Source organism: Euprymna scolopes, chromosome 42, assembly GCF_053919585.1.
Source record: "Euprymna scolopes isolate OS-2025 chromosome 42, ASM5391958v1, whole genome shotgun sequence".
In the NCBI taxonomy this organism is placed as follows: domain Eukaryota; kingdom Metazoa; phylum Mollusca; class Cephalopoda; order Sepiida; family Sepiolidae; genus Euprymna; species Euprymna scolopes.
In genome coordinates, this window is record NC_136523.1 from 64279123 (window position 1) to 64293141 (window position 14019).

General features: G+C 34.4%; 1 protein-coding gene across 2 annotated transcripts; it reads right to left on the reverse strand.

Annotated features, from left to right (window-relative positions):
• Positions 1-98: 98 nt before the first annotated feature.
• LOC145267111 (elongin-C) lies at positions 99-12058 on the reverse strand. Of its 2 annotated transcripts, none has more exons than XM_080123136.1 (4): positions 11899-12058; positions 5473-5685; positions 1403-1451; positions 99-804 (listed from the first exon to the last, which is right to left on the reverse strand). In XM_080123136.1, exons 2-4 carry the CDS (start codon positions 5642-5644, stop codon positions 663-665), a joined length of 363 nt encoding a protein of 120 aa, XP_079979262.1. In that variant the 5' UTR covers positions 5645-5685; positions 11899-12058; the 3' UTR covers positions 99-662. The 2 variants fall into 2 exon arrangements, with proteins under 2 accessions (XP_079979262.1, XP_079979261.1); XM_080123135.1 differs by lacking the exon at positions 11899-12058 and adding an exon at positions 10373-10507.
• Between the last annotated feature and the right edge of the window lie 1961 nt (positions 12059-14019).

The window sequence follows — 14019 nt, forward strand, 5'->3', positions numbered from 1 at the left end:
TTTAAGCTGGAAATTCAAATTTCTATTTTTACTAAATTTGTGAATTCTTGAATTTAAGATTGTGCAAGGATTTTTGTATAAAATAGAAAATCAAAATGTAACATTTTTATATTTATTTATTTTTTGCTTTTTTCATTTTTTTTTTTTCCAAATAAATTAGGGGGTATTTTCTTAAATTTTAAGATCACAGCTAATATAAGCCGATACAATTACGAGGAAAGCAGAGGAAAAAAAAAGGGGAGGGGGGGATCATTACATGAGCGTCTATTTCAGTTCCAGTCGAATAAAGAAAAGTGTTTAACACGTTAAAACAATTTTTTTCATTCATTATTGGGAGAAAACCCATCTTGAAGAAAAAATGTAATTCTTAAAAAAAAACTAATGGCAGTAGTAGATCAAAATAAAAAGGTTATAATTTGGCCTGCAGCCGTACAACAGAAGATTCACGATAAAGAAATATGTTCAAGTTTTATCTGTTATAAAATGAGATTGGTTAAGGACCCCGTGTTTTATTGTTCAGGTTTTGTATTTTTTTTATAAGTTGTTTTTAAAGTGTAAAGTAAACCTAAATAAGGAGAAAAAATAAAAGGGATAAAATCCCCTGGAATAAAAAGAATTAAGAGGGCAGAGAGAGAGAGAGAGAGAACAGGTGGGTGGGAGATCTAACAGTCCAGGAAATTAGCAGCCATCAGTAGTTCCAAAGCGATTTCTGGTGCGATTGGAAACTCTGGAATTTCAGTGGAGCTGTTTGTGTATCGGACTTTGTATGTGAAATACATGCAAACTTTCTGAAGAACATGGGATCTGAAAATAGAAAGAAAATGGTTTTATTAAACAATGTGAAATTTTTATCGACATTACAATGGTTGTGCAAGTATTTAAGATATCTAGGTATATGAGATTAATGCAAGAGGTGGCCTGTTATATAACAAGGTTATGAGTGCATGAAGTAGCCATATTCTTACAGATACCAAGTTTCAGAAGAAACATGGAATGGATCCGTTCATTTGCAGATACACATCCCGATCATATCAATCATGTGACAAATGTTTGAGATCCAACGTTTACTTGCCATGCAAGATGGCATACTAGACAAAAAAAAAAAAAAAAAAAAAAAAAAAAAAAAAAAGGAATGATAAACGAATCTTCAGTGAATATCTCCGAGCAGCTGAACAATGACCACTAAAAGAAGGCTAAAATGATCCAAGTGTGAAGAGACCCACCCGAAGAGAAAATTCCTTGATGAATCTATAAAGTAGTTTATGAGAGAAGCCCAAAGAAAAATGGGTGGAGAAGAGAAGAAACCCACTCGGGGGGGGGGGGGATAAAGACTGATAGTGAGAAAGGAAAAGAGATGAGAATCAATAGAAACAATTGTTTTAGAACCAAATAAAATACTCACGGAATTTCACGGAAATTGATCTCGTTAGTTTCATGTTCCGAGAATTGTCCTGAAAAGAAAAGTCAATTGTGAACAATGCGGAGATAAGGAAAAAAAATTGCAAATCCTAGAAGGATAGGTTTTCATTTAGACCAGAGACATTTGATTTGGTATTTCAAGCATGAAAAAATAAACTGAAAAGGAGATCATTTGTCAGCTACAAGTTGGATTGTCAAAAGTTTTTTTTATAAGCAGAAGTAATATTTAGTTGCTAATTTAAAAGAAGCTGAGCATGCAGGCTCCCCCTCCACGAGGGAAAATTTTACTTTCACAACTAATGTTTTTCCAAAAATTCCAAGGCGTGGTTGAGAAAAGTGCTAACAGAAGTAAATTGAGGAACTAATAGAAATTTTGAAGTGGTTGCATAATAATTTAAGTATAATTATTTTGATTATCTGCAAGATAACTTTACACCACTCTTGTAATGGTTGCAATTAATCATGCAAAGTCAATATTGACAGTTTTTAGAATCGTATGATTCTACAACTTTGAACTAGTACATTTCAAAGGTTGGCAAGGTGAAGTCAATGATTCTCGCGATACAGTTTAAGTGTAAAATGATTAGTGCTGCAAGATACGTAGTATGTTACGTGCCATGTTGCACTAATTGTGAATAATCTGGCATTTAAATCTGATATGTACAGATGAAGCCATGTTTAATTTATTTAAAATGATTAGCAGATCAGCCTGGCTTTGCTTGGGCTGTATAACTAGGTGCGCACACGCACACACGACTCGTGTCAAAATAACCATCTAAAATTTCAAGTGTTTAGACCCAAAATTGGCGGAAGAGTTTAGTAGAGTCTGCAAAGGTTAACTCTTTAAACTTTACCTTTTGGCAGCCAAATTTTCATCCAAAAACTGATTAAAAAGCTTGCTGCATGCCTGAATACCCTTTATGTAAAATTTCAAATGTTTAGACCCAAAATTTAGTTAATAGTTTGCTAGAGACAGCAAAGATCAAATCTTTTGAACTTTGACCCCTTGGCAGCCAAATTTTTGGCCAAAAACAGATTAAAAATCTTGCTCTGTCTGAATACACTATGTAAAATTCCAAATGTTTAGACCAAAAATTTGGTGAGTAATTTGGTAGAGACTGCAGAGGTCAATTTTTTTTAAAACTGACCCCAATTTTGACCCCCCCCCCTTAGCATTTGTTTTGGGCTGAAATCAAAAAGTTTGATCCATGTCCAAGTAACCTACTTCTAAAATTTCAAGTGTTTAGACCCAAAATTGGTGGAGGAGTTTGGTAGAGTTTTCAAAGGTCAAATCGTTGAACTTTGACTGCTTAACAGCTAAATTTCTGGCCGAAAACGAATTAAAAGGATTTTCCCAAGTCTCAATACCCCTTATGTCAAATCTCGAGTCTAGACTGAAAATTGACGGTAGTTTGGTAGGGAAATGTACAGACAATTTCACTTTTAAAGTAATATAGATTATACACATATGTTAGCTTATATTCACCTTCAGTAGCATTGCTTACTATTTTTACATACTTGTCTCCTAATGAAGGTATGGAGAAACGAGACCAATATTGTGCAGAAAATACAAGATTCTGAATAGGGAGAATTGGAAGGAACAAAATACTAAAAACCCAAGATAAAATAATTGTCTGTCTAGGATTTTTAACTGCATCCAAAACTGACCATTTTACTGTGCATTATAAAATTATCACCAGTTTTTTATCCATGATTGAAATTGTAAATTGTTACACACTGGCTGGCACACATTAGTGGATTAATTTAGGCTAGTAATTAAAATATTAGCTAATTTTATATTTTTGGCATGTATAGAACTATTAGAGATTAATTGGTTTATGTGATAATTGAACTAAGGCATGTTGAGATAGCTTTTGTCCACCTTTGGTAGCAGTGTGCTTGCTTCTTCATGGAGGCAGAGTAGGACACAATTTGTTTATACTATGGGGGAAAATGTGCTGCTGCCATTGTGCACAGAAATCATTTCTATTGCTTCTAACGCAAGAGATGTAGCAAGACTAAAACCATCTTTAGGACTGCCAGTAATCACTGGCAAAGAGTAATGCAGAACGCAAGAGTTGCACGTTCAGTTCGTCAAATTCAAAGTAGCCGAGCAGCGGCTTGGTTCCCATCAGTTTTGACAAATAAACCGGGTCCTGAATAGAAGTGCATGCTCTATTTGAACCATCAATGGTTCAGAGGAGATCTCGTCATCAGACAAAGCCAAACTATTTGCCAAGAACTTTGCAGCTAATTCTACCATACGTGATCAGGGTCGCCAATCTCCTATATTTCCTCCTGTGCTTGAAAACATGCTATGCATGATGTTGCCAAGCTTGAAAAAAAAAAAAAAAAAAAAAAAAAAAAAAAAAAAAAAAAAATTCCAGTAAAGTAATTGGCACCGATGGCATTTCAGTTATAGTGCTGAAAAGGCTTAAACCAGAACTACCTCCCATACTTGTATAGGTGTTTAAGCATGGTCTTAATGAGAATTGCTTCCAAACACCCTGGACAATTTCAATTCAGGTGATCGGTCTCCCTCAGTACAGACCAATAAGTCTGTGAGACTCAAGTTGCTAGAATCTGTTAAATAGAGAAGCAGTTAACCACCTCAACAAAAATAACCTTAGCGACACACAATATGGTTTATGTTCTGCTAGATCTACAGCAGATGTGCTTACAGTTATATCTCATAGGATTAGTGAATCTTTACAGAGGCTTCCTTTCTAAGAAAATTGCTCTTAACATAGCGAAGGCCTTTGATCAGGTATGGCATCAAGTTCTACTCCACAAAATCTCCAGCTATGGTATAGCTGGAAATGTTTTTTCAATTATTAAAATCATTCCTGATCAGTTCATAAAATGGTTGATGGGCAGATATCAGAAGCTCAGTATTTAGGTTGGAATCCCTTAGGTCAATCCTGGGTCAAACTCTTCCTGATCTACAATCACATCCCAAGATCATTCATAGACATTTATGCTGACGACACTACCATCTATGGCAACACTTCAAAGGCTATAAACAACCAAGTTCTGATTCTCTCTCCTGATCTTTAGCATGTGAGGCAATGGGGAAAGAGGTGGCTGGTTAATTTTAATGCATCTAAAAACCAAGCTATCTTTATATCATCAATGCCCTGATCCTCATCTGGCAATAATTGAAATGAATGGCTCTCGTCTTTGAGGCTCCATATTTTGACAAACTTCTGAGTGCTCTTTACTCCGGATCCAAAATGGAACATGTACATCAAATCTATTGTTGAGGCTGCCGGAAAAATGGTGGGATCATTCTACTGCTCCAGTAGATATCCTACTGCTGATGTAATTCTCTACCTCTATACATCAAGTACAACCAAGGATGGAGTAATGTTGCCATATCGGGGCAAGAGCTGCTAGAAACCGCTTATCCTGCCTTGACAGAGTTTAAAATAGACTTTGTAGCCATGTGGGGGATGCCCTTTTCTCTTTCCTACCTTTTCCCACAGAAGAGACGTTGCAAGCACTCTCTGCTTTTCATGGTAAGTGCTTGTCTGAGCTCCAATCTAAGGTCTCCCCTGGCCAAACTTTTACAAAAAACACTCGTCTAGTTGAAACTAACATCAACCCCCCCCCCTTCATTCACCTAAACGTAGATTCCATGAACAAAGCTTTCTTAGACCTGCACACTTGTGGAACTCAGTTTTCAACTGATAATAGTCATCTTAAAGTCCAACGCGAGTAAGTTCTTGAGCCGCCCCCCTTAAGTAATTCAATTTACTAAATTTCCACTAACGATTAATACAATATTGTCCCATTGATTACCATATACTATTTAACCCTTAGCCTCTTGGCCGTGATAAGTTGTGTGTAAAAAATAAAAAATCAGGCCAGCCGTTTTCAGAGTTCATATGTAACAAACTCATAAAGTGCCTTTTATATACAAATAGAAATTGCAAAGTATTTATAAGGGTTCAGGAGACCTAAGTTTGTTAAGTTCCGTGATGTGCATGCCAAACCAAAACGTGACTGTCAAAAAGTCAAGATACCCCTACCTATCAAAAGATGGGTACTTACCAGGCCCACTCAGCATAGCTTTGATGGTTCCTGATGTGAGAGCATGGTCCCTCTTTACGATGAACTCGTGTCCATCAGAGGAAACCAGTTTCACATACATGGCATTAGGGCCTTCACAGCTGCCATAGGTCTTCTCTTCTTCCTTTTCATCCTTAGGATCAGACATTTTCATTAGTGTGTTGGGGGTGGGGAAAAAAAGAATCCGGCCTGAAACTAAAAGAAATAAACATTAATATGGAAAGGTTTTCAAACTGCAATAAAATTTTTTTTACTTAAATGAAATAGATGAATTCACAATGAACAAATCTCATACTTTAACATGTTTTATATAATGACAATGTTGGACTACCTTTAAAAATGAAACCAGAGATTGGAGCTCAGTCGAGCATTTTCCATAGAAATAGATTAGAAATGTCCTGTGTGAGAAATAGGCTGTAAGGAACTAAATCCTGAAAATCACTTAGCCACTGTAATTTACACCAACAAATTACAACTTTAATGTTTTTCCCCTCAGCTGTTAAACATTTAACCATGTTCAGCCATCTGAAAGCAGTTATTTCCCCCCTCGTATACAAATTGCTGCCACAAGAAAAGAATTCAGCTACAGTCACTTTCAGATTTCTGTACCTAACATGACACATGCTTCAGTTGTACAAGTGGTTTCTTCTATTACAAGACATTATACAAAATCTCAGATTAGATTTTGAACTGTTTAGATAAGAATGCTCCCCAGATGTGGCAGCCATGCTCCATCTTAGTATGGATAGTAGTATTCAAGGAAAGCTACTCATTTCAAATGAGAAGAGCAAGGCGTCAAGCATTAATAAAGAAATTATTTCAAACAAATCTCGGGATAGATTTGTAAGAACTGTGGACATTAATACTATGCATTTCAGTTTTAATTCCATAGAAAACTGAGAAAAGGATTCAATGGCTGTAAAGATGGGTATTTATCTTCCCCATGGTAAGAAATGCAATACTACAGTCAGAAAGTGGATTGATGAGCCAGCACCCCAAAAGGAAGAGCATGGTGGTTAAAAAAGAAGCCTGTTAACATTCTCCAATAAAAAAGAAGAGCTAGGTGAGTTTGTATCCTGGATAGGGACAGGATCATTATCATATCACAATCAACAGAAAAAAAAAGCTATTTCAAAAGTGGCATAGACTTGATTTTGGTCGCAAGAGAACAAGTCCCAAAACAAAGATGGGAAAAAAGTTTTTGAAGCAACATGGAAAAACCATTGAACAATTACTGTATCGCCCAGATTTATCCATCAAGTGGCGATACAGCAGCCCTGATATTATGCACCTACTAAGCGGGCAGCCTCCTTGGGTTATTCCAAGGCTCAGATCCTTGGACTATGAGATGGCTAATGTCAACCAGGTGAAACATTTACTTCAAGCATCCTTAATGATAACTTTGCAAAGAAAAAGTGCATACAGTTAGATTTGTTTTTGTTCAGAAAATTTTTAAGTCTGAATAAATTTGGGTAAACTCGGAAACGAGCTTTGATAGAGTGGAGAACTATTCCTAAACATTGTTATACTTAATATAATATGACAGGCGAGATTGTATTTGAAAAATGTTTTTTTTAGCAAAATATGTGATCCCTAGACGTTAACTAATGTTATTTTTTTTTTTTAATTTTTATCCCCATTGATGTTTTAAAGTTCTCCCTTGCAAGACTTGCTTTCACTTAGTTGAAATGACGGATTTTTTGGCAAAGCGTGGATATATTCATGATTCCTCAGTTTCAACATTCAGTTACCAAGCAATTCATATCAAAAATAAAATGCGAATTAAGTATCTTCAGATTGAAAAAAAAAAATCACATTTGCTTCCAACATTTTTCCATGGTATTCTATCTCTGCAACCTATGCTTGTTGGATTCTTCAATTTTACCATTGTGGAATAAAATTTACCTTTAACAGTAACAGATTAAAACTGCCATGTCCAGCTTCAGAGTTAATATTTCAGGGCTCTGCATTGCGAGTGATTTTTCAAAGTGGCGACTAGAAATCACGAAATGCTTATCTTTTGGAGATAAAATTTCTTTCACCGACAATCTTGCAAAGCCGAGTGAAAAATATCTTCATTTTTTAATAAAACGAACAAAGTTGAATTAAAATTTAAATAAAATACACTTTACAAAGGCTGTTTTAAAAAAAAAAAAAAAAAAAAAAAAAAAAAAAAAAATCAAGAAATTAGGATGCTTATACCTTCAAGTATCAACATAAAATTGTTGACTTAGAATCATTTATAAATGAAAAAGAAAGAAAACATTTGTGATGTACACACTTGTCTCAGAACGAAGATATTCTAAAATTTGTGTGCATTTGGCTAGTAAACCAATATTTAGTTGTCAGGTCAACTAAGATAAATTTGTACATAGAGCCCTGTATTTTCACCTTGACTTAAATGTTCAAATTTAATGTCATTTTTGTTTGAACCACTTCAAATCATTCAACAACCTCAGCCTTGATCCTCATGTAATAGAGGATTCATTTTTTTTATAAAAGAATCTATTGCTATAATACCTACTTTTAAATGAAAAAGTAATTCATTTTTTTTATTCACATGTATAGTCATTGAGAGAAATTAGTGTAGGATCTATACTAATTTTAGTGTTATTTTGTTACGCATGATTTTGAAAATTTGGTAATCACCATTACAACATTACATTAAAACAAATTTTAAAATACAATTGAGAAATTAATCAGGTTTTGTTACATATTCATTTATGACAATTTTTTTTTTTTTAAATACATTTTCACTCCAAAACAAGGCACATTGCCACTTGGTGTCGGGGGCTATTATCAGGAACATAAGCTACTGTGGTACTATGTAGGGAGTTGGGGAGCAAGATGTCGGTTCACGTTACATTCAGTTGGGGAAGCAGGGACTCTGAATGGAACTCCAAAGTCTAGCAGTTCTCAGGAAGAAACTACTGGAGCCAAAAGCTCTCCTACATCTAGGGATTTAGCTGCTTGTCGAGATCGTCAAGGGTATTTACGCCGTGGGGGCACAGTTGCTTGCAGTTCGTCAGAGCATTCACCATTAAAATACTTTATAGAACAAGCAGAGGGATGCAACATTTCGGTGGGACAGAGGCTGCAGCTTAGATCAGGTGGCCTTATAGAGGTACAGGATACTTTCGGGCATTAGCTTTCTAGCACGGTGGAGAGATAGCCAACCTTCTTCGCAGTGTCCTGGCAATGCTTTCAATGTAATTGTTCCAACTTATGTTTCCTGTTAACATTAGGCCGAGGAGTTTAAAAGTACTTTCAGATAATGAATCTGGCCATTGCCATTGGTTGCAGACAAGGTTTCTTGAAATTATTAAAGGAAACAAGTTTAGTCCTGGCAACATTGAATGTGACCATCCATTTTTGTCCCCATTCTACTACAGATTGGAAGTCATCCTCTAGTGTTTCTGCCATTTCCTTAGATATGTGTTCATTTGTTTTCCTGTCATTCCTATTATAGAGCGTGGTGTCATCAGTGTATATACCCATCTCAGAGGCAATTTTGTCGGGAGGTCATTTATGAATATTAGGAATAATAAAGGTCCAAATCCATATTGTTGGTCAGTCAGAAGTTTAGCAGCTGTAAGGTGATGGACTAGAACTTAGTTAATTATGGACTCAAATACTTCAGCGAAAAGTAGGAGGCTAATGGGGCGATAATTTACTGGGCCAGTTCTTTTGCCAGAATTCTTGAAAACTGGTACCACAGAAGCAGTTTTCCAGCAGCCTGGAAAGCAAGATTCATTAAGGAATTGGTTGTAAAGTTTTGAGAGAACTGGAGCTACTTTGGTGGAGCATTTTTTTAATAGTACAGCCGGGATGAGATCAGGTCCACATGCTTTTGAAGTGTCAAGATTTATGATAGCGTGCACCCGAGATGGGGTGATTTTCAAATCGTCTAGCATGTCATCTCTCCGCAAAGGAAAGTCAGGAAGGGGGTGGTTAGCAGGGTCCAGCGTGGAGTTGGAGGCAAACTGACTGGCAAGCATGTTAACCTTTAAAAGCATTAAAAATTAGTTTTTAATATAAGCATTTTAAGTTCCATAATAAATTTTACAGGAAAAGTATTGGATCATGACCTACAGGATTCCGATAAGGCCCATTTTACTTGCACTCAATAATTACAGAATTTATAAGTTTTATAAAAAGTTGTAAACAATAGTTTTACTAATTTCCACAACTGTATTTCTTTTAAAATGCAGTATGTCGTTGATAATTACTTTTACCCAATGTTTTTTATATTATTGATCTCAAAGATCAATATATGAAAAAGTGATAAGGATTTTGGAACCAGTTAGACAATTTAATGCTACTGAATTCCTAAGATTCGGAATTCAACGATTTAAAGAATGCGGATTTCGCGACTAGATTTTAAATGGGATTTACATTTTAAGTTCAATATAATTTCAAAGCATAAAGGCCATTTGACCAGACTTTCGCAGGTTTCAAACTAATTGCTAATTTTTAGATTAAGCAACTTTTTGGGTCATAAGAACAAAGTTTAGTTTAATTGCGGTTTTCGTTTATATATAAACATTTAGAGTTAAAGAGATTTGTTATTAGATAAACACAACATCAGTTCAAATTCGGTGGTCATTTTTTTTTTTTTTTTTTTTTTTTTTTGCTTCAGCTTTCACATAACATGTACATTTCTCAACGTGTTTTTAGATGCATAATCCTAACTGGATTTTTAGTGAAATTGATTCTTCATTTTGTAATATAAAAAACGAAACTACTTTTAAAGCGCAAGATTTTTCTCGCGTTCTTCTAGGGGCGAATTTCATTACGAAAATTTATATAAACCTGGCATTTTCATGTAAATTCAATTTCATTTATAAATTTGAGGGATTTTAAAACAATTTGTTTAACTTACGGAAGTCAGATTCAATGGTATTTATTCCATATGAATTATTTCAATAAATAAAACTTAAAAGTTACGTTCATAAAGAAATACACAGAAGTATCACAACAATTTTATTACTATAGCAATAAAGGGGGTAGAAAAGGGGGATAACTCAGATTGTCATTTCCGGTTGCTTCGAATTTATGGCTTTTGTGGATTCAGAATCACCTTTAAAAAGGGAAACGGATAAGAGGGTCTTGGTGCGATCTTCTATGTTCAAAATTATTTTAATCCGTACAAGCCAAGTCTATTTACTAACTATTCGGTAGACAAACGTCATTTTTATGATCCCTATATAAAAAAAATTAGGCACGTGGGCATAGCATTTTTTTCTCACCTTTTAGTACATGTAATACGAAAAATTAAATATTTTTGGTGAGATTAATAAGGAATTTATTTGAAGAAATAAAAATTAGTAACGCGACGAGAATAGGTTAATACCAAGAGTTCTGTCTAGAATAAGATCGGTTAATAAAACGTTCTATCAATTAAAACATTAAGTTAACATTTGGGTGATCAAAGAAATCGAAAAATACAACTAATACCGTTAACGAATTAATTTACCGACTCGCAGAATCTAGAAACTATCAAAACTTGATCGTTGAAGTCTACATAAAACATGCATAAAAAAAAAAAAGCTGCAGATGGACCGTACTCGAATATTTAGAAAGCCATTCTTAACAGGAGGGAGTCTTGTACTTTCGTTTCATATACAAAGATTTGTATTTATTTTAATTGGATGGAATTCTAGATTTACACCCTATTCCGTACTTTCACCTAAAAAGAAAATTGAACTTGAACCCCCTCCCAAAAAAAAATTTTTTTTAAATAACACGGCCCGTACTGCATATAAGTACCTATTGTTGTACCTTGTGTTCATATGGTATTTTAAGGAGGACTAAACTTTAAAGAATATAAACACTTCAGAATTCGAGAGTGAAAACAAACATTAAAAACTGAAGTTAAAATTAACGAAAAAGTATTTTAAATAATTTCTGTAAAAGGGTAAGTGATTTTCCAATTATGTAAAAATGAAATTAAAGTGGTTTATGAAGAGGGAAACTTCCAGTCACGGAGCCAATACTATTGGAATAATTCTAGTCGCAGAGAAAGAAATACAAAACAAATAAGAGAGAAAGAAATGAGCAATCTGAAGAAATAAGTAATGGCGGGTTCGTTCACAAAAAAATAAATAAATAAATAAATAAATAAAAAATAAAATACAACCGGGTAAATTGACACTAAATATATCTTTGAATATAAAGTCTGTATATTCATTTTCTGGTCAATATTTGACATATGATCTACAAATGGTTTAAACGCTGTAGCGATTTAAAAACCAGGTGCACGAATAAATAAAAATACGACCAATAGTGACGGAATTAACTAGTTTATGCTAGAATAGCACCTCATAATGCAGGCTTATAATAGAGGTTGCTCTTTGGTTTCTTTAATCTAACGTTTCTGCAATGTCTTCTTTTTGTCCTGCGACTTACCTGATAGTTCCTAAAGAGTGGGGAAGTGAAATACACTTACGCCACTGTTTCAATTTTCGGTGCTGGCAACGGCTGCTATCACCGAAAATCTTTTATATAGGGAGAAAATGTGCCGTGAAATACGGAGTAGCGGAAGTGGTATTACTTCCGGAAGTACTATACCGGAAGTTCTCTCTTTTCAATTCCAAATACGTAATCCCATTATATATATTCTTTTTACCATAAAATTTAAATTACTTGATTTATTTCCAATAAAATACCACTTTTAAGTATTATAAATATAAATACTATCGTATGTGAGTTCAGAATGGATTAATCTTATTTATTAATAGAATTCCAAAGAATTCCTATAAATTGAAAAAAAAAAAAAAAAAATCCAACTATCATGAAATGGATTTGTAAGAAATCCTTTTTGTCAGATAAATGAAGATAAACCATGAGTCTATAAGGAAAAGGTTATTACATGGATATCCATTCTCCGGTGTAGCTTGGTATGAAGAAAAACTTGTTATCACAAGAACAAACTTTCTTCCTCTACAATTTTATTTATACATGTAGCAGCTTTAAAAATTACAGACGATCACAGCAGCAGCGACAGCTCGCAGTTTACGATTATGAATCTGTGTTTGGTTTAGAAGCTCGGTGCTGATTGGTGTAAGCATTCAACTTCCTTTCTGACCTGCTTAATTAGATGCCATCTCTCAGTTAAGCTGAGCACGTGATAGAAGTTGATAAAAAGGCTTAACCTTAACCCTACTTCTTCTTTTATGGCAAAGGATCCAAAGCAAGTTGATACTTTTCATGGAACTTCTTTCAACCCCAATCTTATCTCTTGGAGTGCACTCTCCCTCCCCAAGCAGTCCAACCCTGATTCAACAGGAAGCACCATGGACTTAACATATTTGTATACATGCACACACATGCCCACATGAGCCTGACTTAATCACTCATGTACAGTATGCATTTTTCATAAATGAATACTTTTCTTTTCCTTACTAACGTAACATTCATTTAACATCGCATGGAGTTTCTAACTTTTTTTGCCTTCGTCCATACTCATGGACTTATTCTATTATTAACACTCTTCTTTTTTCCATTCTTCTTTTAGCCGGTTATATACCTCGCAGGCTGTTGTTAATTATCAATCTGTGTTCTTTTCTTGCAACCTGTACTTGCAAGTCAGGGCATTACAACATTTCAAGGCGTTGTTTCAATAAAATATAGTGTAGAATGATGGAGGTTTGTTTATTACAAAATTTAAGTTTGTTTAGATTTGGAAAAGAATAATAAAGATTATCAGTAGAAGCTACAAAAAATACAGAACTAGTAAGCTGCTTGGAAGCTTTTCTACCAAATAATGATAGATTGGTATGAGAGTCAATCTCTGTCTATGCATGTCTACTCTTGTTAAAATGCTGTAAGAAATTGACACCTAGGATAGGGATGGAGACATCAGCTTCTCCTTGAAAAACCTTAATGATCAAATGCTACATGCAACTCCAATACTGACTGATAAGTCATATGGAAAAATGAAATCCTTGATGTGGAACGGCAGGTAGTTTATGAGGAGAAAGTGTTGTGCTCACCTCTCCTTTTTCTAGTTTCTCTGATTTCTTGGGGATGCACAGTGTTTGTTGCACTGGTCGGTTGAATTGCCAAAGTGTCTGTAGTAAATGCAATAATTATGAGAATCAGTATTTAATTTCATTGTCAAAAGGAAAGGAAGGAGATATGATTTCTTAATAAATCTGACGTAGTCTCTTGCCTTTGGTATGGCCATTTTGGATGACAATAGCGTCTATGGATATTGCTAAGAACCATGCTGCTAATTAGTATAAATTATTGGGAATATGTGCATGTTAAAATGGAAATAAATGAAACATTGAGTAATATCATGCTCACCATATATCTTATATATAATATATAAGTAATATATAAGTAATATCATGCTCACCATATATCTTATATATAATATATAAGTAATATATAAGTAATATCATGGTCACCAGCTTGCAATTGCTCATGTAGCATGAACAGTGTTTTGTAAAAGAAAAAAAATCAAGAAAGACATGATTAAATAACAAAATATTTATATAACTATAAGTTTACAAGTGCTTTTTT